At 55.8% G+C, this 23,487-nt stretch overlaps 3 protein-coding genes across 16 annotated transcripts in view; 1 reads left to right on the top strand and 2 right to left on the bottom strand.

Moving 5' to 3' along the window:
• Nucleotides 1–1,149, bottom strand: part of DDB1 (damage specific DNA binding protein 1) — a 29,700-nt gene extending 28,551 nt beyond the window's left edge. Inside the window, exon 1 of the mRNA XM_036097912.2 lies at nt 922–1,149. Coding sequence (XP_035953805.1) covers nt 922–982 — 61 coding nt within the window. The 5' untranslated portion in view covers nt 983–1,149. The remainder of the gene's footprint in view (nt 1–921) is intronic.
• Nucleotides 382–13,882, top strand: TKFC (triokinase and FMN cyclase). 7 transcript variants are annotated; one of them, XM_036097916.2, is made up of 18 exons: nt 382–483; nt 2,686–2,801; nt 5,449–5,638; nt 6,576–6,686; nt 6,761–6,942; nt 8,228–8,306; nt 8,614–8,703; nt 9,456–9,490; nt 9,569–9,653; nt 9,744–9,833; nt 10,382–10,498; nt 10,801–10,920; nt 11,081–11,218; nt 12,335–12,441; nt 12,546–12,649; nt 12,792–12,825; nt 12,929–13,018; nt 13,317–13,882. In XM_036097916.2, the coding sequence occupies exons 2-18, from the start codon at nt 2,799–2,801 to the stop codon at nt 13,476–13,478; spliced, it is 1,737 nt and encodes a 578-aa protein (XP_035953809.2). In that variant the 5' UTR covers nt 382–483; nt 2,686–2,798; the 3' UTR covers nt 13,479–13,882. The 7 variants fall into 7 exon arrangements, with proteins under 7 accessions (XP_035953809.2, XP_035953806.2, XP_035953812.2 ...); XM_036097913.2 differs by lacking the exon at nt 382–483 and adding an exon at nt 1,238–1,318; XM_036097915.2 differs by lacking the exon at nt 382–483 and adding an exon at nt 1,248–1,311.
• A 1,095-nt stretch (nt 13,883–14,977) lies between these two features.
• Nucleotides 14,978–23,474, bottom strand: CYB561A3 (cytochrome b561 family member A3). 8 transcript variants are annotated; one of them, XM_078057943.1, is made up of 7 exons: nt 21,741–22,451; nt 20,976–21,083; nt 19,737–19,935; nt 18,877–19,085; nt 18,076–18,230; nt 17,186–17,342; nt 14,978–16,528 (listed from the first exon to the last, which is right to left on the bottom strand). In XM_078057943.1, the coding sequence occupies exons 3-7, from the start codon at nt 19,918–19,920 to the stop codon at nt 16,505–16,507; spliced, it is 729 nt and encodes a 242-aa protein (XP_077914069.1). In that variant the 5' UTR covers nt 19,921–19,935; nt 20,976–21,083; nt 21,741–22,451; the 3' UTR covers nt 14,978–16,504. The 8 variants fall into 8 exon arrangements, with proteins under 8 accessions (XP_077914069.1, XP_035953823.2, XP_077914067.1 ...); XM_036097930.2 differs by lacking the exon at nt 14,978–16,528 and adding an exon at nt 23,344–23,474 and having other exon boundaries at nt 16,535–17,342; nt 21,741–21,834; XM_078057941.1 differs by lacking the exon at nt 14,978–16,528 and adding an exon at nt 23,101–23,174 and having other exon boundaries at nt 16,535–17,342; nt 21,741–21,834.
• Between the last annotated feature and the right edge of the window lie 13 nt (nt 23,475–23,487).

Here is a 23,487-nt window from a genome sequence, read left to right as displayed (position 1 = left end):
TCAAATTTGACTTTTCCTACTGCAGTGGCTGATTTATCTAATTAAAGGATGCTGGAAAAAGTGTACATCTCCATTCAGTCCTTATCTAAATTTTCACAAAATCTTGACCAAACAGAGCAGAACAAATGCAAATTCTCAGAGCTTTATATGAAAACACTGCTTTGTCCACATCTCTTGCCTTCCCTGCAGTCTACCAATACCCTGGTCCACACTCCTTCAGAGCTTCCCACTCTACAAACAACAGAGTTTTGTTTTGGAATCATGATCAGTATTTACATAAACATACAAATTTGAGGTCTTCATGTTCTGCTGAGAACATGTGGATCATGATGCTTATTCCCGGGTTCTGGACATCTGTGTCCTTTGTAATCCTTGCAGTCAACAAGGCAAACCCAGCACTGGGCTGGGCCACCCGAACCCTCTTCTCCAGCAGCTCCCTCGAGTAAACAACAGCCCCGGGCAAAGAGAACTCCTCTCCTTTGGGTGAGTGCGTACATTCCTCACATCCCTCCACCTCCTGCACCTCCCAGGCTCTCCCCCAAGAAAATTCTGACCCTCCAAGTCGCCATCACCAAGGCCCCTTCCCCTAACCACACGAGGCCAATCTGGGGACCCAAGCACCACCGCACAATCAACTCACACATCGCTCTCTGCCCCAGTGGGCCCGCCCCTGTCCCCGAGGCCAAGTGACCTCCCAGGACGAAAGGGGACCCTCGAGCGTAGCTTTTGCTCCCCAAAAGGCGCGTGCTGAAGACAGCTTCTTTTTAAAGTCGTGGGCTGGGGGGAGCTCCGTCGGCCGCCAGCACCTCCCATTCCCGGGACTCGGTCCCGCCCGGCCGCCCCAGGGGCCGCGGGGCCTCCCTAGGCCTCGGTTCCCCCCAGCTCCCTCCCTCGCGGGGTCTCCTGCCCTGGCAGCCTCACCGGTTACGCAGCCGTTCACGGCGGTGGGCTTCTGTGCCGTTACCACGTAGTTGTACGACATGTCGAGGTCTGGGACAGCCCGTCAGCACTCGAGCGCAACGATAGGGAAATGGACACAGGCGAAGAGACAGGGGCCCCCACCCGCGCGCGGCGAACTCCACTGCCGCTGCCTCCGCCCCAGAGACACGTTGCAGGCCAGAGCGGCCGGGGCGCGAGGCATCACGGGACGGCCTCACCTGGCCTCTTGGAGGACTCACGGCGCCCTAGGCGGCCAACCAAAGGAGGCCCCGCCCTCCAGAGGCCCCGCCCCGTCTCTTACCGCCAGAGCCCGGAGTACCCGGATGAGGGCGTGCCGTCGGGGGTCCTTGTGAAGCGGCAGCGGCTACGGAGGTGGCTGGTGAGGGCGTGAGCGGGTGGGGGAGGTGCGCGGACACCCCCTCCGCTCTCGGAGCCGACCCGCCGCCCTCAGCCCCAGTCCGCGCCCTTCGCCCATCCACAGACCCTGTCCTCTCCCCCTGCCATTGCTCCGGGAGCTCTCGGGGCTGTTCTCCCTTTTGGAACCGGAAGTACTGCAGAGGTCTAGAGGGGGAGGGGCCTGACAGCAATTTGTGCACCTCCCAGACTAGAACCGAGGTCCGGACCTCCCTCTCCTTAGCACCCCCAGTTCATCCAAACTCAGCCGGTACCCTCACCTGACCCTAGAATGATTGATCACCCCACTTCACCTCGAAGGACACCAGGAGGCTCGCCTCTCCCGTTATAAACTATGTTTTATTTTTCAGATTTTGAAGGGCCCACTGGGCCACTTACCCAGCATTATTCGTGCCCCTATTGCTGTGCAAATTCTGACCATCAAACACAAAATCAGAATTTCCTGGATGAGACCCTTAAAGGCCCGGGAAAGCAGTCAGCCCCGCAATTTCCAGGCCACTCCACACCAGAGAGGCTTTGCTAGGAGTAAGGGGGAACCACGTGGCTTGGAGTACCTTCAGAATGCCACAGAGAAGGCGACCCCACTTCACAGATGAGGAAGCTGAGGTTCCAGGGAATTTGTTTACCTAAGATCCCCCAGTAAGTCAGAGGCAGAGCTAGGCAGGGACCCTGGTGTGGATTCTTTCTCTTGCAGACACAGCATAGGACCCTGGATGACCCCAAAAGACCTTTGAACATGGCTGAACTGTGGGGAGCTAAAATGTCATTGTAGTTTACCTGTGTGGTTTCCCACACCAAGGACTCTGCCTGACTTTGGGGGCACTGAATTACCGCTAGAAAGAACACAGGCTTTGTAGAAAGACTAGGTGTGGGTTTGAGTTCTGGCTCTTACCAGTGTGACCTTGAACAAGGCACTAGAGCTCTCTGAGTCTGGTTCCCAGAAGTAAAATGGGGTCAGAGATTCGGCTGCCTCCTTCCTGGTGCAGTGCCAAGACCAAGTGTGTGAAGATCTTCATAAACTAATTTACTGCACATGGTGCCCACGTAAGAGATGAAGTTACTCTGTGGGTAACTGCCCCTTGGTGATGAGGTGGGGTGCTGTTCCTGGGCATAAAGGCAGCCCAACATGGATCGATCTGTCTTCTGGCAGCCAGGTGCAGGTGTGAACCTTGGTCAGTCCCCATGCTCTTCTCCATCCCCAGTGCACGTACTAGAGTTTGGACTTGAATCAAAGTCTGGGGCAGCTCCCTCATTACCAGGACCCTGGAAGCGTGATTGTGCCAGTAGGCGCCAGTGCCTCCAGCAGCCCATACTGTTCCCCTCTTTCTGCAGGTGCTGCTGCCACCTTCACTGTGCTTAGACCCCCGTAGCACCCACAGGATTGCCCGTCCTCCAGTGCCTCAGTGCGAAGGTGTGAACTCAGCGTGCTTCAGAGCCTCCCCACCATGGTAAGTCCCACGAGGGCCAGGGCAGAGGAAGGACACTGTGGTCTTGGAGCAGTGGGGGTGCCAGCCCTAGGCGTGCTGGAGTTCCTTACACCTTGACGAAGAGACGCTGCTGCCTCCTGAGGTTCAGAGAGGTTAAGAGAGAGCGTCATCGTCCCTCTCAGGGCAGAATCCCTGCTTCCCTCCATTTCCCAGCTGGTCCCAGCCAGGCCCAGGGCTGCAGCCCCTGAGTCCCTGCAGGGCCCATCTGGCCCTGGTCTCGGTCATACATTTAGATTGGAACAATTATTAATTACCTACTCTGTAATAGACACTGTACCAGGAGCCATGAGGGATCTGATGCCTGTTCCTGAGCCTAGGACAAGTGTGGGCTGGTCCCAGAGGTGGGATCTGCACTGTGGGAGGCTCAGCATGCCCCTGGGAGCATCGCTCCAGGCCCACTCTAGAACTAGATCTGAACCAAAGCAGGCCTTGGACAGACCTGGGTTCCAATTTCAGCCTGTCACCAACCAGAGACCTTCTTACAAGAGACTTGATCTCTCTGAGCTTTTTTTTTGCCTTCTCATCTGCAGTGTGAGGCAGATTAAGGCCCAGCCTCCAAGTGGCTGCGACGCGTTAATCAGACCAGAATCCTGGGGGCCTCACTCAGTGCCTGATCAACTTCCTTTCCTTTTCATCCTCTTAGGCTACTGGGAACCAGGTTTGGCACTGGTCGCCGAGCCCTCCTATGGCTCTGGTTCAGAAGTGGTTGCGAATCCCAGGCAGGACTGTCAGGGATGGTCGGGGGGGGGGGGGGATACATTGTTGGAGGGTGGTGGCGCTGGAGGCTGGGCTTCCAAGTTGAGACCAACTCACAATTTCTTTGCATATTCCAGTCCCCGGAGGGCTCTGAGAGCCACAAGCCCATGCCCTTACTAGGGCAAGACCTCTAGCAGTCTCAGCCTCCCTTAAGCCCCTGGGGAAAGCAGCATGATAAGGCTAAAATGGAACCATCTTTGGAGCCAGGCCAACCTGGATACTTGCTGGCTGTGTGACCTTGGGCAAAGTCATTGAACTATGCCTCAGTTTCCTCTCCAGGCTAATCTTTCCTCCATAGGGTTATTGGGAATATTGAGTGAAACATGCTCAAAAAGCGCTTAGACCCTGGGCCTGGCTCTCAGTCACCACTTGGGAACAGAGCCAGTAATAACAGAGTTACCATTCCGCTTGCTTCCTGCTGCCCTGGACTGCTCTCCTTAACCCAGAGCAGGTGGCTTGGCTTTGGCTCCTGCCAGGCCCAGGAAAGGCCAGAATTTGCTCAAGGGAACCAGGTGCCTGCAGGTTTGGGGTAGGAGCCTCCGGGAAATGCCCCTTGACAGGACCTGGCTCAGCTGCAGCTGCCCAGGGCCACCAGGCGGCGCTAGGAGCCTGCCCTCTGGGTCCTTACTGGGCTCCAGTCTCTCTCTTTGTGACAGAGGCAGAAGTTCCAGCCTGGTCTGCACACCTCATTCAGCTAGCACCGCCTTTTCAGAACCTGCTTGAAAAAGGGAGTAACTGCCTTTTATTCAGTTTTTAATCTACAACAGGTATATTTTACTCTAGTATAGTAAGTCCCCGATTTGCTGAGTAGGACAAAGGTCAGAACAACAAGGTGTCCTCCCTGAGTCCTCACAGCTGGTGAGAGGCAGACAGGGGATTTGAGCCCAAGAGCTCGTGACCATGACCGCAGAACCCAAAGCCTTTGCCACTCTAGCCCCCACGCTGTCTACTTCTGCCTGCACCCCATGTCAGCTCAGCTCTACCCTCAGGCCAGCTGCCTGAGACCCTCCCACCAGAGGTTCCCCATGGCCAGGTTCCACTTGCCGCTTGTGAGGACCTGCCCACCTCTTCCTGGTGGTCACTGGTTGCTCAAGTCATTCTAACTTGCTTCCTGGCCCGGCCACCGAATGATTTCACACCTCCAGACCCTGATGTATACTCTCCCTCTGCCTGGAATATCCTCGTCCTTTTTGCCTTCCCCCATGCCCCTCACGCCCTTTACTTCCCTAACTCCTGCTTCTCCTTCCCGAAGACTCCCAGGATCCACCGAGGAGGTGGTACAAGCACATTCCTCTCGTGTAGCACTTAGCACAGCCTGTGGAGATGATCTCTCTGTTTCCATCAAGGGCAGGACCAGCATTCTGTCTGGACCAGCACTGGGCACACTGAGAGGCTCAGGAAATGTTTGTCTGGCACCAGAGGCCCAGTTGGAATAGCAAAGGAGTGTGGGGCCTGTCTCGTCTCGTACCTTCTCTTGGCACAGGAGTCTCAGCCTGGGGCTTCTTCTCCTTTGACAGAAGAAGGCTGTTGGGCCCTAATTTTATTAAATTTTTCTAGACTCAGGACTCCGGTTCCCTTCTTTGGTCTATATTGAAGCCCTTCTTCCAGATAAATTTAAGCCGTAGTCCAAAACACTTCATAAATTTTGCCCTCAATCAATTAATCCCAAATTAAGAGAACTCACAGAAACCTCCGCTTGAGAAAGTCATGCCCAATTCAAGGTACTGCCATGTCCCTGGAGTTTCCCTGGAGTCCTTATGGCTAAGGGGGCTCAACTATAGCGGTGTGGCTGGGCAGGATGGGAGTGTCCCTGCCAGCCACGCCTGGAACTTCCTCCCGGCTCGTCTTGCAGACCTCCAAAAAGCTGGTGAACACGGTGGCGGGCTGTGCCGACGAAGCCTTGGCTGGTCTGGTGGCCTGCAACCCCAACCTGCAGCTCCTGCACGGCCACCGTGTGGCTCTCCGTTCTGACCTGGACAGCCTCAAGGGCCGGGTGGCGCTGCTGTCGGGTGGGGGCTCTGGCCATGAGCCTGCCCATGCCGGTGAGTAGTCTGGGACAGAGGTAGGGGGGCAGGTGCTGGGCACAGTGGATGGGGGCTCCTGGGAGATCCTCGGTGCTGCTAGGAGGTTTAGGACAGAGCCCAGGTCAGGCCCTGGTTCCCGCTGTCTCAATCCCTCAGGCTGTCATCTGGGGCCAGTCATGGTCTTTCTCTGGGCCTCAGTCTCTACATCTTTAAAAACACAAGGTTGGGCCAAATGATCTCTCGGGCCCTTCCAGCTCTGAGAGTCAGTGATTTTGTGAATCCTGGCTTTCTAGGCCCCCGAGCCCTTCCCCTCCTCCATGAAGCCTTCCTGACTTTTCTAACCTAGAGTAGTATCCCTCTTCTGAATTCCTACCCCACATTTTCACATACATCACAGACAGCCCTGGATTGTTTCCTGCTCAGTGCCAGGCATGTGAGCTCTCCTCAAGAACTTCTGGGGGGGGGCGGGGACCAGGCTTTGTATTCTCTGTTCCTTTCCTGTCTTCCTTGGCAAATCCATCCATCCACTAAGCACCCTTCATGAGCACCTGTCGTCATCTGGCACCGTTTGGGGCACGAGGGATATAACGGTGAACCAGAAAGACAAGGTGCCTGCCCTCACAGAGCTTCTGTTCTCCTTTGGGGAGACCGTAACCAGGTAAACGCATAAGTGAAAGAGAGTGTTCCAGAGCACGTTAAGTGAAGTAGTGAAGACGAGAGTGGGGAAAAGGAACAGGGAGTCGCTGGGGATGGGGTGATGACTGCCTCCGTTGGGAGGTCAGGGAAGGCCTCTCCAAGGAGACTGCTCCTGAGGAAAGGTCTGCGGAGGGCGACCCAGGTGCTCTTTCAGCACCAAGCCCACCGCGGGGCTCACCAAACCATGAAGCCCAGCAGCGTGGAAAGGCCCCGGGGACTGCAGACACGGGTCCCCAGCCAGTATCTGCTCCGTCTCCAGGTTTCATAGGGAAGGGGATGCTGACGGGGGTCATCGCGGGGGCCGTGTTCACCTCCCCGGCGGTGGGCAGCATCCTGGCAGCCATCAGGGCAGTGGCCCAGGCAGGCACAGGTAATCCTGGCAGGCGGGAGGGGCTGCTGTGGGGAGGGCAAGCGCTGATGGGGCCCTGCTGGCTGTTACTGCAGTGGGGACCCTCCTCATCGTGAAGAACTACACTGGGGATCGGCTCAACTTCGGCCTGGCCCGGGAGCAGGCCCGGGCTGAGGGCATCCCCGTGGAGATGGTGGTCATTGGGGACGACAGTGCTTTCACCGTCCTGAAGAAGGCGGGCAGGCGGGGACTCTGCGGCACAGTGCTCATACACAAGGTGAGATTTCCCACCCGGGACACTGGCTGGCCGGCGCCCCCCACCCCCAGCCTTCTCTTTCCAGGCAGCACCAGGGACCTGGACCTTTCTAGGAGCCCATGCCCCCCGCCCCAGGAAGCCACTCCTTCCCCAGGACTCCCTGATCCCGGAAGGCCCACCATCCCCTCAACTCCCTAAGCCCAGAATCTAAGCGTTTTCCCAGACCCTTCTCTCTACTTCCCCCACACCCAGCCAGTTGCCCTGTCCTCGTGATCCAACTTCCAAATTGCCCCTACAATGCACGTGCCTCTCAGAGCCCTGCCCTTCCTGTCCCAGCCTCAGTTCAGTGCCCATGTGCTCATGCCCACCCAGCTGCAGCTGCTCCTCACGGGGCTCCCCACCTGCTTCCTGCCTCCCCCTCCAGTATGTTCCCCACGCTGCCCCAGAGGTACCTTTCAAAAATGAGTATCTGACCAGGTTGTTTGCCTGCTGAAAGCTTTCTAGAGTTCCAAGAGTCAATCTAGGCTCCTTGGTCAGGCGCCCACCACACTCTTGCCCCTCCTCCCCAACTTTCTAAGTTCATTTCCCATCGTGTCTCTTAGGCTCCATTAACACCAGTTCACTGCATGCCTGGGCTGCGGCTTCCTTCTGGGGCATTGCTGATGCTTCATCTAAGGCTATGAAAATCCTTTTCTTGTCCAGCCCCGCTTGGGCCTGGCTAACTCCTACGATTCTGTAAGGGCCCACCACTGATGTCCCTCCTGTGCAGAGGCTTCCCTCCTCCGTGCTCACAGGGCATGCTGTTGTGATGGACCACCTCACATTTAGTGTTCAGTTTGTGTGTGTCTGTTTCCCCAGCGCCACCCCAGATTCAGAGTTCCTCCAAGGTAGGGACTGTCACTCAGTCACCTTTTTTCTTTTTAGCACACACTAAATGCTTGGCAAACGGTGGGTGGGTATGTGAGTAGGGAAGGACAGCCACAGTGTATATGCCATGGAGAACCAGCTCGAGGCTAGTAATCAGGAAACTGGCCCCCAACTAGCTATGTGACATTGGACCAGTCACCTCCCTTCTTTGGGCCCGTTTCTCCATTTGTAAAGTCCTTCTGGCTCCCACAGATTGGGGTTCTTGAAGATTCCAGGCAAGTGCCCTTTGAACACAGAGGGCATGCTGTTCTGCCTTAAATATGGTGGGCCAGGCTGATGTGGCAGGACCGAGATGCCTTCTTCCCAACTAGAAACAGGCCCAGCCTGTCTCCTCCCCGCGAGCCGTACACTGACTCCTTCCTCTTATCTGTGGGTGCAGGTGGCAGGTGCCCTGGCTGAGGCAGGTATGGGGCTGGAGGAAATCACAAATCGGGTGAGCGCGGTTGCCAAGGCCATGGGTGAGTGCTGGCCCAGGGATTTGGAAGGGGAAGGCGGGAGGTTGAGGCTGACCTTGGGACTGACTAGGCGCAGGTTCCTTGTGGCTGCATAGGACTTTCCAGGTGATTCCCCAGGGGCTGGGGGAAGGTCTCCCTGGGGGAGTTCCTAGGGACTGGTAGCGTAGGGTCCCTAGGCTGGGTTTCTCCTTCACCACTGAGGTGATGAATGTGACATCCTGGCTCAGTGAAGAGGCTGCGGTGCCCAGGGCCCCTGAAGCCTGACGCCAAGAACAGAACAGTCACCCTTTCCACACCTCACTTCCCGTAGGGACCCTGGGAGTGAGTTTGTCCTCCTGCAGCGTCCCTGGCTCCAGACCCACCTTTGAGCTCTCACCAGATGAGGTAGAGCTGGGCCTGGGTAAGTTTGGGGTCACCCCCTGTCCTGGCCCTGCCTGCGCCCTGGGTTTTGCCCGCATCTTATGCCCTGGGAGCTGGTGCCAAAGTGGTCTTAGTATTTTTTCTAGGCTTTCTGTTTTTTTTAAGTTTATGTATTTAAGTAATATGTACACCCAATATGGGGCTCAAACTCATACCCTTTGAGATTAAGAGTCACATGTTCTTCTGACTGAGCCAGCCAGGCGCCCCAATATTAGTATTTTTAAGTGGGCACTTGAGGCCCTTCTGGCCCAGCCTGTCTGATCTCTTTACCCGCTTTGCCATCCGTACCCAGGGCTCTGGCCACAGGGGCTCTGTGCCCCACCTACCTCCTTGCCTTTGCTCACGCCCTTCCTGGGCCCTTGGGCCCCTGCCAAAATGCAGCCCTTCCTTCAGAGGCGGTTCAGAGGCTACCCAACTCCCTTCTTCCTCCCCCCCGTGCTTCCAAAGTGATGGGCAGAGACCTCAGGTAGCCTTGGCTGTGATTGCCTCTAGTTGAAGCTACTTAACTAGTTAGAAGTTAAGTAGTTAAGGCTCTGGTTGTCTCCACCACCCAGCCATAAGCTCCCAGAGAGTGGAGACTGTGTATTTTTCTTTATTCTGTCTATCATCCCCCACACCCCTCACATCCACAGTGCCTAGCTAGTGCTGAGTGCTTCATAAATCCTTGAGGAAAACATGATGAGTGAGTCCCCAGGCCCTGAGTGGGTCAGCAATGACCAAATCTGTCCACAGGGATCCACGGGGAAGCTGGCGTGCGCCGGATAAAGGTAAGTGGACTCCCTGGCCCCGGGTAGTCTAGGACCAAGGCCGTCCAGCACAGCTCATGCTGACTCTCGCTCTGACAGATGGCAAGCGCCAACGAGATTGTGACACTCATGTTGGACCACATGACGGCCTCCTCCAGCGTGTCCCGGGTGCCTGTGCAGTCCGGTGAGGGGCTGTCACGCTGTCTCCCAGCCTTCTGTCCTACGCTGGGCAGGGGCCTGGAGAGTCTCACGCTGGTGTTGTGTCTGTCCACAGGCTCCTCCGTGGTGCTCATGGTCAACAACCTTGGTGGCTTGTCATTCCTGGAACTGGGCATCATAGCCGACGCTGCTGTCCGCACTCTAGGTGAGCCCCGCACCAGAAGGGGGCCTCCCCAAGCCCTGGGGCTCCTTTCCCGGCAGCCCTCTGAAGCTGGACAGAAGAAAAGCAGCCACGATGGAGTCTTGAGATGGCCCCGAGCGGGGGCTGTGGGGGCAGACGAGCCCAAGTCAAACCATCACTGTACCAGCTGATTGCTGGGTGCCTTGAGCCTCTCTTCTTGTCTGTGAAGAGGGGGCAACAGTAGTTCCTGCCTTTTAGGGTTGTCGTGAGGATTACATGAGATTAAACATACGTGTCACACTTAGCACAGGGCCTGGCACCCAGTGAGAACTCAGAAAAGGAGACTTATAATTACCCATCTTCCCTGTAGAGGGGGCACCTCCAGGGAATGTGGTAATTCGGGGCATCCTTGAGGGATGGTGGGAGGGAATCTGGCCATCTCCCTACTAACCTCAGGGTCCTAGCTTCCAAAGTCCTTGTTTTCCTCTTCCTGTTTCTTTCTCTGATGCTCTGAGGATAAGTGCCCATCCTCTGCTCCTTACCTCACGGACTTCCATGCTCTGGTATTGCAGAGGGCCGCGGGGTGAAGATCGCCCGTGCCCTGGTGGGCACCTTCATGACAGCCCTGGAGATGCCCGGCATCTCTCTCACTCTTCTGCTGGTGGATGAGCCTCTCCTGAAACTGATCGGTGAGACCTGGAAGCTGTGGTCATCCAAGCCAGGCCTCCTTGTGGCCAGAAGGAGCCACAGGGCACTTGGACACAACACCCCATCAGGGCTGACCATCACCTCTGTAGAGACACTCCAGCCTTCAGCTCTCACTTGAGGAGTTGGTATTAGGATCCTCCCCAGGGACCCTCCATGCTTCCCTTGTATACAGTAGGCATTCGGTACTTGCTTGTTGATATGGTGGGAGCCAGGTGGGGAGTCCAGGTCCCACTTGATCCCTGACTGGCTGACCCATGTCTACGAGTCATCCTGCTGTCCCTAGATGCTGAAACCACCGCGTCAGCCTGGCCTAACGTGGCCAAGGTCTCTGTGACTGGGCGGAAGCGGAGCCGGGCCGCCCCTGCTGAGCCTCTGGAGGCCCCCGTTTCCACTGTTGCAGGAGGTACCAAGCCCTGCTGTTGGCAAAGGTGGCCCGGGGCTTTGCCCTGTTCTCTGAAGGGTGCGGGGTAGGCGGGGGCTCTTGTACCCACACCTTCCACACTGGTCAGGGTGGGTTGTGGGAAGGCCGGGTGGGCCTCTGCACTGCTGCCCTCCGTCTCCAGGTTTGACCTCAAAGCGGGTGGTCCTCGTGGTGGAGCGGGTGTGCACCACCCTTCTGGGCCTGGAGGAGCATCTGAATGCCCTGGACCGCGCTGCCGGTGACGGGGACTGTGGCACCACCCACAGCCGCGCTGCCAGAGGTGGGTGCAGGGTCCCTCTGGGGTCCAGAGAGGGCTGGTGTAGAACGTGGGTTCTGAGATTTTGGCATTTTGTGAACCGGAACAACTTCAAAAGCATGGCGAGTGTTCATGTGGAATGGCCAACGTTTATTTTGCCAAGAGAGATCATTCACAGAACCTGGCACCCCTTTCTCCTTTTTTTCCTAAGAAAAGGCTCTCCTAACACTACAAATGTAGAAGGGTTGTTATTACAAAATAAAATGCAATCTTTTTAATATTTTTTTATTTTGAGAGAGAGTGGGGGGGAAGGGGCAGAGGGAGAGAGAAACCCAAGCAGACTCCACACCGAGTGTGGAGCCCGGCACAGAGCCCCATCCCACGACCCTCAGATCACGACCTGATCTGAAACCAAGTCGGACGCTCAACCGACTGCACCACCCAGGCGCCCCAAATGTAATCTTTTTAAAAAAAAAAAATGTATTTACGTAGGTGTGTATGTATGTACCCCAAAATCAAGAGTCACATGTTCTGAGCCAGCCAGGTGACTCAAAAAGTAATGTTTTACAGTGAATAATAACTTTAGGTTCAAGGGAAACTCCTATAATTGTCCTTGTTTTTCTTAGCTTAACGGAGACTAATGAAAAGCTCTTAATTATCCAGCATAGTTCTGTTAAGAATCAGGGCTACCCCGGGCCTGGCACTGATCTTGCTGCTCTGAATACAACAGTGAGCAAAGCAGATCAGACTCCCTGCCCTCACGGCTCGTGGCTTATGTTCGGGTGGGGGAGGCACACCGTCAACAGGGACTATCAGGAGGAGATAGAGGGTGACGGTGCGCGGGGCTGAGGAGGAGAAATGAAGCCGGGAAGCGAGGCATGGAAGGTCAGGTTGAGGGTGTCTGGGGCAGGCCCCAGCTTCTGGGTGATGGCCAAGGTTCCTGCCAGTCCCCGTTTCCCACCTCTCCCCACACCGCACCCAGGATGTAGAAAGGGAGCTTTGGCAATCTCCTAGGTTGGTTCCCTCGGCCTCTGCCAGGGGCCATGCCTTCCACTTGGCGGTGAGGCCTGGGTTGCTTGGTTGGGGCGCAAGCGGATGGGAGGGAGGGTCTCTGAGTTCTTCATTTTTCTCTGCCTGCAGCCATCCAGGGGTGGCTGAAGGAGGGCCCACCCCCTGCCAGCCCTGCCCAGCTACTCTCTAAACTGTCCCTCTTGCTTCTGGAGAAAATGGGAGGCTCATCTGGGGCGGTGAGTGCCAACAGCCCCTGGGACCAAAGGGCTGACCCAGAGGGGTCCCGGACTGGCCGAGGCCCCGGCCAGCCCCATGTGCTCAGCGTTCTGGTCCTCCCCAGCTTTACGGCCTGTTCCTGACTGCAGCAGCCCAGCCACTCAAGGCCAAGACTGACCTGCCAGCCTGGTGTGCTGCCATGGATGCCGGCCTAGAGGCCATGCAGAAGTGAGCCATGCAGAGCCCCATGCCTTAGACCAAGGGGGGGACTGGGGGCAGTGGATGGTGTCACCTGCTCCCAGCCAGGCCCTGTCCCCACCCCCACGGTGAGTCCCTGCAGGGAGTCTTACTCATCCTATTTCCCTGCCAGGTACGGGAAGGCTGCTCCAGGGGACAGGACCATGGTGTGTATTCAGCCCAGCCCTTCCCTCTTTCAGTATAGAAGCCTTGAAGGCCACCCTCAGTGGCAGGGCCTGTCCTTACTCCCCTTTCCCTCACCTTGTCCAGCTGGATTCCCTGTGGGCAGCAGGACAGGAGCTCCAAGCCTGGAAAAGCCCAGGGGCCAATCTGTTGGAAGTTTTGACCAAAGCAGTCCAGGTGAGTGAGCAAGTTGGTATCTTTCCTGTACCTGTTTCCTCCTCCAAACATGGAGAGCATTACCCGTCTCAGAGGGTTGCTGTGAGGCTTGAGGTACGTGGCGCCCCAGGGCGTCGAGGACATAGCAAGCCCTCAGTAGATGGTAGCCTGTTGCCCTGCTAGAGGTAGGCGAGAGGTGATCTCTCCACCCTGGTGACAGTACTTAGGGTGCTGGTAGGGCTGGGACAGGAGGGTGTAGGGCCCATGGGAGGAAGGAGGCCTACTGGCTTGAACCTGCCCCCACGCTCCCACCACTCAGAGCGCAGAAGCTGCAGCCGAGGCCACCAAGAACATGGAAGCTGGAGCTGGAAGAGCCAGTTACATCAGCTCCGCGCGGCTGGACAAGCCGGACCCTGGGGCAGTGGCAGCCGCAGCCGTCCTCCGCGCCATCCTGGAGGCCTTGCAGGGCCAGGGCGTGTGAGGGCCTCCTGGGCCTCGGTGCCTCTGTCACTGCTGTGCAGAGGTGACCACTGTCGCTTCCTCCTGTCTTCCAACTGTTATCCTCCCTCACCGCTGGCCCCCAGGGCCTGTCCTGAGTTCAGCAGGGAACCTCTACCAGCCTCCAGAATTCCTACAGGAACGGCAGGCCGAGTGGGTCGTGTACCACTTTGGCCCTGCCTTTCCCCTCTTCAGGGAGGTGGAATTTGGGGGTCACCCCCTCTGCCCCCAGCCACCTCCGGGCCTCCATGATAGGCATTTTTCTTGGGTGGCAATATGGCTTTGAACTGGCCATGCTGATTCAGTTTTAAGGCTCTTTGTGGAAGGCCTTCTGACGTTGAGTGAGTGTAGAAAAGCAAGCAAATAAAAAACCACATAGAAGCAAGAGCTCCTGCTTCTGCTGAGGGACCTTTTTCCAGGTGTGTGAACCAGTGGGCCCACTAATGCCCCAGGCACAAGGCCTCAGCCCCGGGTTGAAAATGATCATGACCCATCCCCTACCACCTGAGACCCAAGGGCAGGGTCTGCGCCGCTGGGCTGTTTCCCCATTCCTGTTTTCCAGTACACACACCACACCCGATAGGTGTGTTTTTCTCCACACTAAACTTAAACAGAATTCACATATTCTTCGGGAATCAAATGGGACACTGGAAGAAATCACCACATTCTAAAGCTCAGTGGTTGAACAGAAACTGCACCCAAGCCAAACCCCAGGTCTCTCGAGAGCAACACTGACGGCGGGTGGGCAAGCAGGAAGGGGCTGTGGAGCCCGGCGCACGACACACGCCTGGCCCATCCTTTGTGCGGGGGCGCGGTAGAAGGCACCGTGGACTCAAACCAGCTAAATCCTGATTCTGCTTCCAACCAGCTACGTAAACTCAGGTCTACTATTTAGCCTCTTGGGACCTGTAAAACCAGAACTGTACCCATCTCGTGGGGACATGGATGAGCGCTGAAATAAACTGATGAAGGTAAAGCCCCCAGTACAGGCCAGGTGCTTATTCACTGAGAGTCACTATCATCACCGTCCCCAACTCCTTCTGGGTCGTCTGCTCCACCGCCAGGAGGTGTCCACAGCTGGTCACCATGGGAAGGGGGCTCTCCATCACTTACTTTGCCCAAACTTGGCTGCAGGCCCCCTCAATCCCTGGGCCTCTCTATCCAGGGTCCCCTGTCCCCCGTGGGTGTGCACCATGGGTCCCGGATCGCTAGGTATGGTTATCAGTGTGCACAGGATGCAAATACCCAGAAGCTGGGAAGGAGACTGACATAAACATCTGGCCTGTGGATCCCGACTCTACCATTTCCTGGCTGAGGGACCTCAGTCACCAGTGACCAAGTCCCTTATCCTTTTTGAGTTCTGGATTATAAAACAGGAAACATTTCCTTCCTTGTGAGATAACCCAGTACTCAGAAGCTTTTCCTTATTAAGGACATCCACACAGACCACGAGTCACATACGATTCCAGGAGGACAATCACGGGATCTTTGGTGCCTTTTGGATTTCTGCTCCCAGGGCTGAGGGTCAGAACTGTCCAGAGGCTTTAATAAGTTTCTCAGAGCTCATTTAACCACAATGTCAGTACAGTAGAGAAGGCTTTGATTCTTAAACACATGATAAACGGAAATCAAGCTTCAGGTTACAGGCCTCCCACGTGGAAAGAGGGGGCGCTGGTCATGTTGACTGAGGTGTCTGGCAGTCATCCCAATGGCTTCAAACGCTCCATCCCCTCAGGAAGTCCAGTCACAGGCCTGCCAGCGGGCCACGTCACGGTGGGGTGGACGGTCAGCCTCATCTCCACCTGCCGGAGCAAGTGCAGCCAAGCCCCCGGTGTCCTGCTGCTTGTCACTAAGGACGGCAGTACGGAGCCTGGGGCCTGGCAGGGCTCGTTCAGAGAGGGCAGGAAAAGCCACAGCGCCATCAGGGAAGAGAGGAGCAAGAACCCCAGCACCCCAACCCCAGCTTCTCTTCGGGAGGCGAGCAGCTGCTCACCCTCTTGTGTAACAGGAGACTGGATTTGGCCACGCAAGTCGCCCGAGGGGGAAATGAGGCAGCCTGACACTCAGCAGGGAGCACCTTGGGAAGTGGTCGTGGCCCCAGGGATCTGCCGGGCACAATGCACCACAACTCTGGCTTGTTTCACGCTGAGCTGGAGAGTGAAAATCAGCTGGGCTGGGGTTCTGCCAGCCTGCCCGGGGACAGGCAGAGAAGCCCTGATCCGGGGAGCAGCAGCATAGGAAGCCTGAGGCCCCCCTGGCGCTCAGCCCTCCCGGACAGCCGGGGGACAGGCTGTTGTTGGGGGAGCAGGCTGCCAGGGTTCGTCGGGTGGCCTGACCGTGACGGGGGTGCATGTCACGGGGCAAGGCCAGGACGTAGGCCAGGGCTGTAGCAGCGGAGGGGAGCCGCACGGTCCCAATGCAGGCGGACATGAAACAGAACGGCAAGGGGCAGTCAGCCCCTCCGCCGCTCTGCTGCCATTCTCCCCGCTCTCCTTCCGTCACCTCGAGATGTGCGTGCCCAGGCTCACGTGTGGCTGGGCTGGCTGGAGGTAACGGCGGATGATGCCCACCCCACGGTGGGGGCGGCCCAAAGGAAATGCAGGCCTTTAAGGGAAAGCTGCTGGACACCGCCGCCTCCCTCACTTCTCACATGCGGACTGCACTTGAGTCCGGGCTCATCCGCGCCGTCGAGATTTTCTACCACGTCCTTAGGGCTCTAGAGGGGAAGTCAGCTTGACTTCACACTTAGAGCGGGGGCAGCAGGAGCAGCTGTGGTGGGGCCAGGGGGGCCGTATGTAAATGAAGACCGAGAAGTTGAGGCCAGGAAGGAGCACGGAAGCTGAAGCCACCAAGCAAAGCAGGCGGGCAGCACACTGGCGGAGGGAGCAGGCCCCGCATGGAGGCCAGAAGACGTCTGGGCAAGGAGCCCAGGGCAAGTGTTGCTGAAACCAGACAGGAGCCCCAGGCAGAGCAGAGCTGCTGAGGGAAGCACCTCCACCTGCTCCTGGCTCACTCCCCATCACGCAACAGGGGCTGGAAAGACAGGCAGAGGCACGGCGGTTAACGGCCTCACATGAGAATAGCCCCTAACGTGCAGGGGCCCCCTGGGCCTGAGCTGTTCAGATAGACCCCCAACCTGCAGAGCAGTCCCCGCCCAAGCCACCACGGCTTTCAGGGATGCCCCAGAGCCCCTCGGCCTGATAGACACCCCATCTCACCGCATCCTTCAGGCACCTGAGTGGCCAAGAACAGGCAAAACCCACTCCAAGCACTCACCCCTTCGGTAAGCGCCCATTAGGTAAGCTCCCGCCCCACGAGACTAGCCCCAAGGCTGGAGGAGTAGAAATTACAACACCCTTTCAGCATGCCCAAGCCCTTCCTTGGGGGAGAGAAGGCCACACTTTCCCCTCGTGAAACCACAGGAAGTTGGGGAGGGGCATAAAGACCAGTCATCTCCCAAGAGACAGGCCCCCGGAGCCCCTGAGCCTGAGCAGCTGCATTTGCCACAACGGCTGGGGTGCGCTTTGATACCAGTGCTCCCCATCAGCCAACCTAACCCCGCCTTCAAGCTACTTGGTTTCCCACCACGCCACTGAGTGGTCTTCCTGGCAAGGCCCAAGACTTTCCTGGGTGACCCTTCTCGAAACCTGGCCCTACCCCAACCTGGAAGGGGAGACCAGGACCCCATACCTGTCCTTCAGTCAGGATCCCTGGCTCTGGGCGTTTCCAAGATGAAACCAGGAGGATGTAGAGCACCAGGAGCCCGAAGATCACCACCAGCATCCCAAGGCTGTTGGCAAAGATAGCCTCACTGGGCAGACTGGAATATGGCTGGGTGGCATTGTTCCTGAAGATGACAAAACAGTGTGGGCCCTTGAGAGACTTTCCACCTGTTTTTGCCCAATACCATTAGCAGATGGTGAGAAAAGCTTCCAAGGACCATCTATGACCTGGAACATTAACATACTAAGTCCCCACCACCATGCAAATATCTGCAGACTGCTTTCTACCTCTGAGGGAACTGAAGCTCAGAGAGGCAGGTGAGCTTGCCCAGAGTCAGAGAACTAGTAACTAGTTAATGGCATAGCCAAGACTTAAACCCCAGTCTGACCTCGTACCTTATTTGCTTTCACTACCCACCCCCCTGTCTTAAAAGAATGGGGGACGGTAGTGGTTAGGCATGCAGGCTGTAATCTTAACCCAAACCCCAGCTCTGCCGCTTACTGGCTGTGTGCGCTTAGGTAAGTTAGTTAACCTCTCTGTGCCTCACTTCCCTTATTTGTAAATGGCAACGGCAATGACGACAGTATCTATGTTGTAAAATGATTAAAGGATTAAATTTAAGGTGCTTAGAAGACTTTCTGACACACAGTAGGTACGAAGTCAGTTTGATGGTAGATAAATGTTTGCTGACCAATTTACCAATCTCAACCTAAAGACTCCAGGACCTTCCAGATCAGGAACAATCCCAACCCCAAAGGCTCCCCTCCCTTGGCTAAGTCCTATGATCACAGGGTTCATCTTTTGAAGACCCTATGCCTTCCCCTCCATGTCAGAGTTGGGGGCCCCATCCCACTCACAAACTGAAGAAAAGCTTCTCATTAATGCCGGAAATGACAGACGCGATGGACAGAGAGAGGATGATGACGCCAAAGAAGAGGTGGATGGGTTTAAGGAGGCTGCGCAGCCACACGGATGCCCAGGGCAGCAGGAAGACGGCAAAGCCCAGGAACCACTGTGGACACAGGGAGGAAGGACCTGACTGCCCTGTGCTGGGCCCAGAGGTGCAGCAGGCCATCCTGCCCCACCGGGACTTCCTACCCTGCAATGGTCCCTTACCCTTCTTTCCCAGCTCACACCTCCCACCAGGTGCCACCCCTAGCTTCCGCACTATGGTCGCTTTCTTAGCCAAACCAGAATGTTCCATGAAATGCTTAGCTACAAGCCCAGTCTCCTGAAAGCCCAGCCATCCTTGTATGTCTCTGCTTCCTTCCAGTCCTGGTCCATAAAACTCCTCACTTGTACGGGGCTGACCTCAGAATGCGGAAACCACTTTCAGAATTGCTTCTGGTTCAAAGAAAGGTGGGAATGGGGAAGGTGGAAAAGATGACCTAGAGTCGGCGTGGCGTGTGCTGTGATCGAGTCAGCCCAGCGTGCTCCAGGACGACAGAGGGGCAGCGTGACAGGTAAGAGAAGGAACAGACGAGTGTGGGAACCGGCAGTCTCCTACGACCATTTAAGCCACCGACGCTATCGGGTGTGCCCTACGGGGCCATCTCCAGGCGGTGAGCAGAGGGAGTGTGTGGTGCGGGTGCAAGGGAAGCCCCAACCAGAGCCCACGGCCGCCAGCCGGCAGCAGGAACCCGAGCAAGAGCACGCACCTGGCAGGCAAAAAGGAAGACGGTGACAATGCCCAGCCAGCTGTGCAGGGAGTAGAGTTTGGCGACCTTGGAGTGGTGGTGGAACTGAAAGACGGCGACCATCCCCAGCACGGTCAGGATGAAGGCCAGCAGGTGCAGGGCCGCGTGGCCAATCTTCCATGGCAGCTTGGGCCCCACCCAGGACCGCGGCAGGCGGTACACCAGCGAGGCTGCAGAAGAGAACATCCCAGGGCCCGTCCTCTTCCCCTCGTGCTCCCCCACACTTCTGTGATCGACGTTATCATCGTTTCCATTTTACAAGCGGGGAAATGAGGCTCCCCTGGGCCCCGAGGCCCAGCTCTGAATGCATGGGGCAAAGATGGGTCTGGCGGGAGTAAGCAGCTTCCTCGTGGAAGGACCTGACTAGGGCATGAGAGGCTTCAATCTCCTGCTCCCTAAAGCAGAAGTTGGCAAACTACAGCTCACGGGCCAAATCCAGCCTGCCACATGTTTTTGTAAGCAAAGTTTTATTGGAACACAGCCACGAACATGTTCTGGGGTTATCTATGGCTACTCACAATACAATAACAGAGATGAGCAGTTGCAACACAGGTCATATGGCCTGTAAAGCCTTTGCCATCTGGCCTTTTACAGACAAAGTCTGTCAATCCCTGCCCTAGAGTATCTGTAAAGCTACCCTCCTCAGATGCCCCCATTCTCACTACTTCTTCCTGCAAATGACACCTGGGCCCAGAGACAGCCCGACCTACCCCACTCCCAGAGCCCCAAACCCAACAGTGACAAAGGCCAGCCCCGGGGAGGCAGAGCTCTGCCCCAGCCAGCTCTGGGTGATGGTCTGTCTGCCATGACCGCGTACTCACCAGCACTGTAGAGTACCACTAAGCCCACAACCATGAGCACTGGGTGATAGTTGAACATGAGAATGGTGCCATCCCAGGCAAAGCCACCATGCCACAGCTGCATCCAATAGATGGTAAGGATGATGCACATCAATCCCAGGAAACACAGTGCGTAGAAGGACAAGTAGAACCATCCCACAGCCATTCTGAGCAGGCGCTCCTGGAGGAAGCAGAAGTCACACGTCCCTGCTGGCTCTGCGGGCTTGAGTGCACCCCACCTACCTGCTAAAGGAGTAACACCGAGTTCGCTCTTGCTGGAAGGGTGGACACTCTTCACTTTAGTTCTCCTGCCACCAGCCTGGGCACTGCCCCATGAGACCTGGAGTGCTGGGTAGGCCTGATCTCTGATTGTGGACGCTAAGGATGGCCCCACCCCAGTACCTGGCAGCACACAGTGCTGGGGCCGGCTCTGGAGAGGGGCTGGACATCAAGGCTCTCGGCCCAAAGCCCTGGGATTAGCCTCCCTTCATAGAACCAAAAGGTAAAGAATCCACCCCACCGTACCCCACAAAAAAGAATCCAAATCCAGGCTAGATCACACAAATGCCTAGGCCCTCAGTTCTACCAGAAGGAGGCAAAATTATCATCTGCAAGGAGCCAACACACTATTAGGCCAGCTGAGAGGAAGTCCTATGATCTCCCACTTCTACAGGAAAGTTCTTCACCAGACGGTGAACTCTGTGTAGCTAATCCTCCCATTGAGGAAGTAAGATCAGACCTTCGCTCTGGGGTCCCCACACTCCACACCTTGAATTGGACAGCAGCCCTCAGATGTCTCTAGGCCTGAGACTTCTGCTTTCTCTTCCTCTGAGGAAAGTTCAGAAGAGAAAAGAGGAAGCAAGAACTCATGGTCTAGAAAGCGAGAGTTTATTTTGAGATTTCTCCATGTCCTTGATAAACTCAGAAACCAACTCTGGTTTCAGACAAATGAGCAGCTGGTCTTACAAACCAGGCAGCTGGGCGTGAGGGCTGGCAGGCACACACACAAAGCCACGGGACCACCTCTGCTTTCAGGGGGCGTGTAGGCAGCACGGGCCCAACTCTCAAGGCTGTCACCCTGTCCCGCGGACTCACACCAAGGAGGGGACACTGTGGCATCCTGCAGTTGAGATCCCTCAATCTGAACCAGCTAACAGAGAGAAAAGGAAGTTCCTGAAACAGCCGAGAACACCCATGGCGATAAAACACTTGATTCCTCACCTTTAGACTTAGCGACAAGCTGACAGAGTGGTGGCCGAGGCTCCAATTCTTATGAAGTGGGGCACCTTGAGCAAATCACTTAGCATTTGTAGGACTCGGTCGTCTCATCTGAAAGAAAGGCATGGTAATAAGAATATACTAAAGAGCAGCTATGAGCAGACACCCCACTAGAACCCATGAACATTATGATCCCATTTGCTCCCATGAGCAGTTATCATCCCCATCTTATAGACGAGGAAACCAAGGCTCAGGAAGATTAAATACCAGCATTAGGACCCAGTAAGTTTCAAAGCCTTGTCTGTTTGGCTTCAAGGCTCCTGTTTTTTCCTTGACCACAGGTTGTCGAAGGGGCAAGTGAGAAAATGTCCATAAGGACGTTGTGAGAGCAAAGTACTCTCCTTTTCGTGGTGTTGTCACAGCAGTTCATCCTACCTACAAACTACAGCCTGAAGCTCGTGGCCTTCATGGCAGCCCAGGCCTCTCGGTGGCCCTGATACTAGGCCGTGCCAATTCTCTCCACGGCATGTGTCCACCTAACCAGAAACAGACACTGAACTCTCACAATGTGACCCGCGTTGGCAGTAATCACTGAGAAAGGAAGATCCGAGGGGCTGGGGGAAAAACAAGCTTCCATAAGGCCGGGGGAAAATAATGCCACCATCTTCCTAGAAGTTTCATGACTCAACTACTAAGCTCAGAGATTTGCCACCCAGCCTCAGAGGTGTCCCCATAGGCCCCGTAAGAGCAGAGAAAATTTCAGGTCACCAGATGTTCAGTCACCCCCCCGGTGAAGTCGGCATGAAGCACTTGGTCAGCAGGCTCCATCCACCAGACAATTATCTTTCATGACTTCCTTTTCCTTTGGAGAAGAAAAAACAAAAGTAAGTATCATCCAAAAGGGCTGTGTCCACCCTTCTCAAAGAGGTCCTGGATTACTGCTCTGGGACAGACTTAGAGTTCACGATGGGGACACTTTTCTGACAACGGGCTGTGATGTTATACTGCTCACAGTACACAGATGACCCTACCTCTACGCGAAAGTGCAGAAGAAAAAAGAAGAATGCAGTGAAATTGCAACCCTAACACCGAGAATATTCTATCATTTATTCCAAGAAAGTAGGTTGTGCTATGATTTCAGGATGTGCTCACCATTGTTGGGTCTCTGATTCCGCCCGCACTTTGTAGAGCCCCATGCTAAGGCAGAAGTCAGCATGCCCTTCTAAAAGGGCCGGAATGGAAAATATTTTAGGCTTTGCAGGCCATAGTCTCTCTCCCAACTCTGTCATCAACTCTTCTGATGTAGCGCAAAAGCAGTCATAGACAGCACCTTCACAAACGAACACAGCCATGTTCCCAAAAAACTTTATTTATGGACACTGAAACTTCAGGTTCAGATCATTTGTACAAATCAGAAAATATTATCCTTTTCATTTCTGTTAATCTTTTAAAAATGCAAAAACCATGCAGGCGGTGTGTCTTACTCTGTCCACCATGATCTAAGAAATGTACTCTTCAACCTAATACTCTCCTCAGTCCCTTGACAAAAAACGATTCTCCCTGGCTGCAGTAAAAGAGATCAGGCCCCCGTGTAAGAAATGGGTAAGCTTCCATTCAGCCCTTGATCTTAGGAAAAGGCTCTATTCCAAACTCTTACAATATTACTTTTATAATTTAGAACTACTAATAGATGAAGGAACAGAAAGTCAATTGGTTGCCCGGCTTCCAGGATGAATGGTGGGGATTTTGGAAATCCTGAGAATCAGACTTCGCGTTCAAGTCCTACACTCTTCTCTTACAGATCAAAATCACTGGAACCCAAAGAAGGAAAGCGGCTTGGCCACGCTGAGTGGCAGAGCTGGTACAGGAACCCGGGTTCGCTTCCCTCAGCTCCCAGGACTCCTCACGTCCAAACGTGGCTTCTGTAAAGTCAGGGCGCAGGAGTGAGGACCCCTAAGTTCCAGTCGGGAGGTAGACCGGCAAGGCGCTCCTTAGCGCCACAGTGATTACAGACCCGCCCTTCCAGACTGCCCCGGTCGGGCTCAGGTGTCCGGAGAACCGTTCCAGGAACCCGGAGCCCGATCCCCGACTCTTCTGCGGGGACGAAGGGCTGTTGGTCCTAGCTAACCTTCGGTGACAATTAGGGCGAGGGGCTCCGCCTGCTGACTGCGACTTCCGAAGCGCTTTCGTGCCTGGACCACCACACCTGTAGGACCACCACACCTGTAGGAGGAAGGGCGCGGACCACAGCGTCCATTTCCTACAGGAGAAAGCTGAGGCCGAGTGAAGGGTAGCGACAGCGCGGAGAGGTAGTAGCGGAGCCAGCACTGGAACCCAGATCCCTGAACTCCCCATCCGAGCTCTTTCTCACCCCCGAACCACAGTGGGTCGCAGGGGTCGCCGAGACCCGCCTCTCGCCACCCGGCGCGGCAGCTACCAGGACTCCAGGCGGATGGAATCACGGACTCTCTGGGAGGAAAGCGACCACGCAGCCCGCACCGCAGCCCCAGGGCCA

The sequence above is a fragment of the Halichoerus grypus genome, chromosome 11 (assembly GCF_964656455.1).
Source record: "Halichoerus grypus chromosome 11, mHalGry1.hap1.1, whole genome shotgun sequence".
Lineage (NCBI taxonomy): Eukaryota > Metazoa > Chordata > Mammalia > Carnivora > Phocidae > Halichoerus > Halichoerus grypus.
The sequence above is the reverse complement of the archived record's forward strand: the minus strand, read 5'-3'. Positions and strand labels throughout refer to the sequence as shown.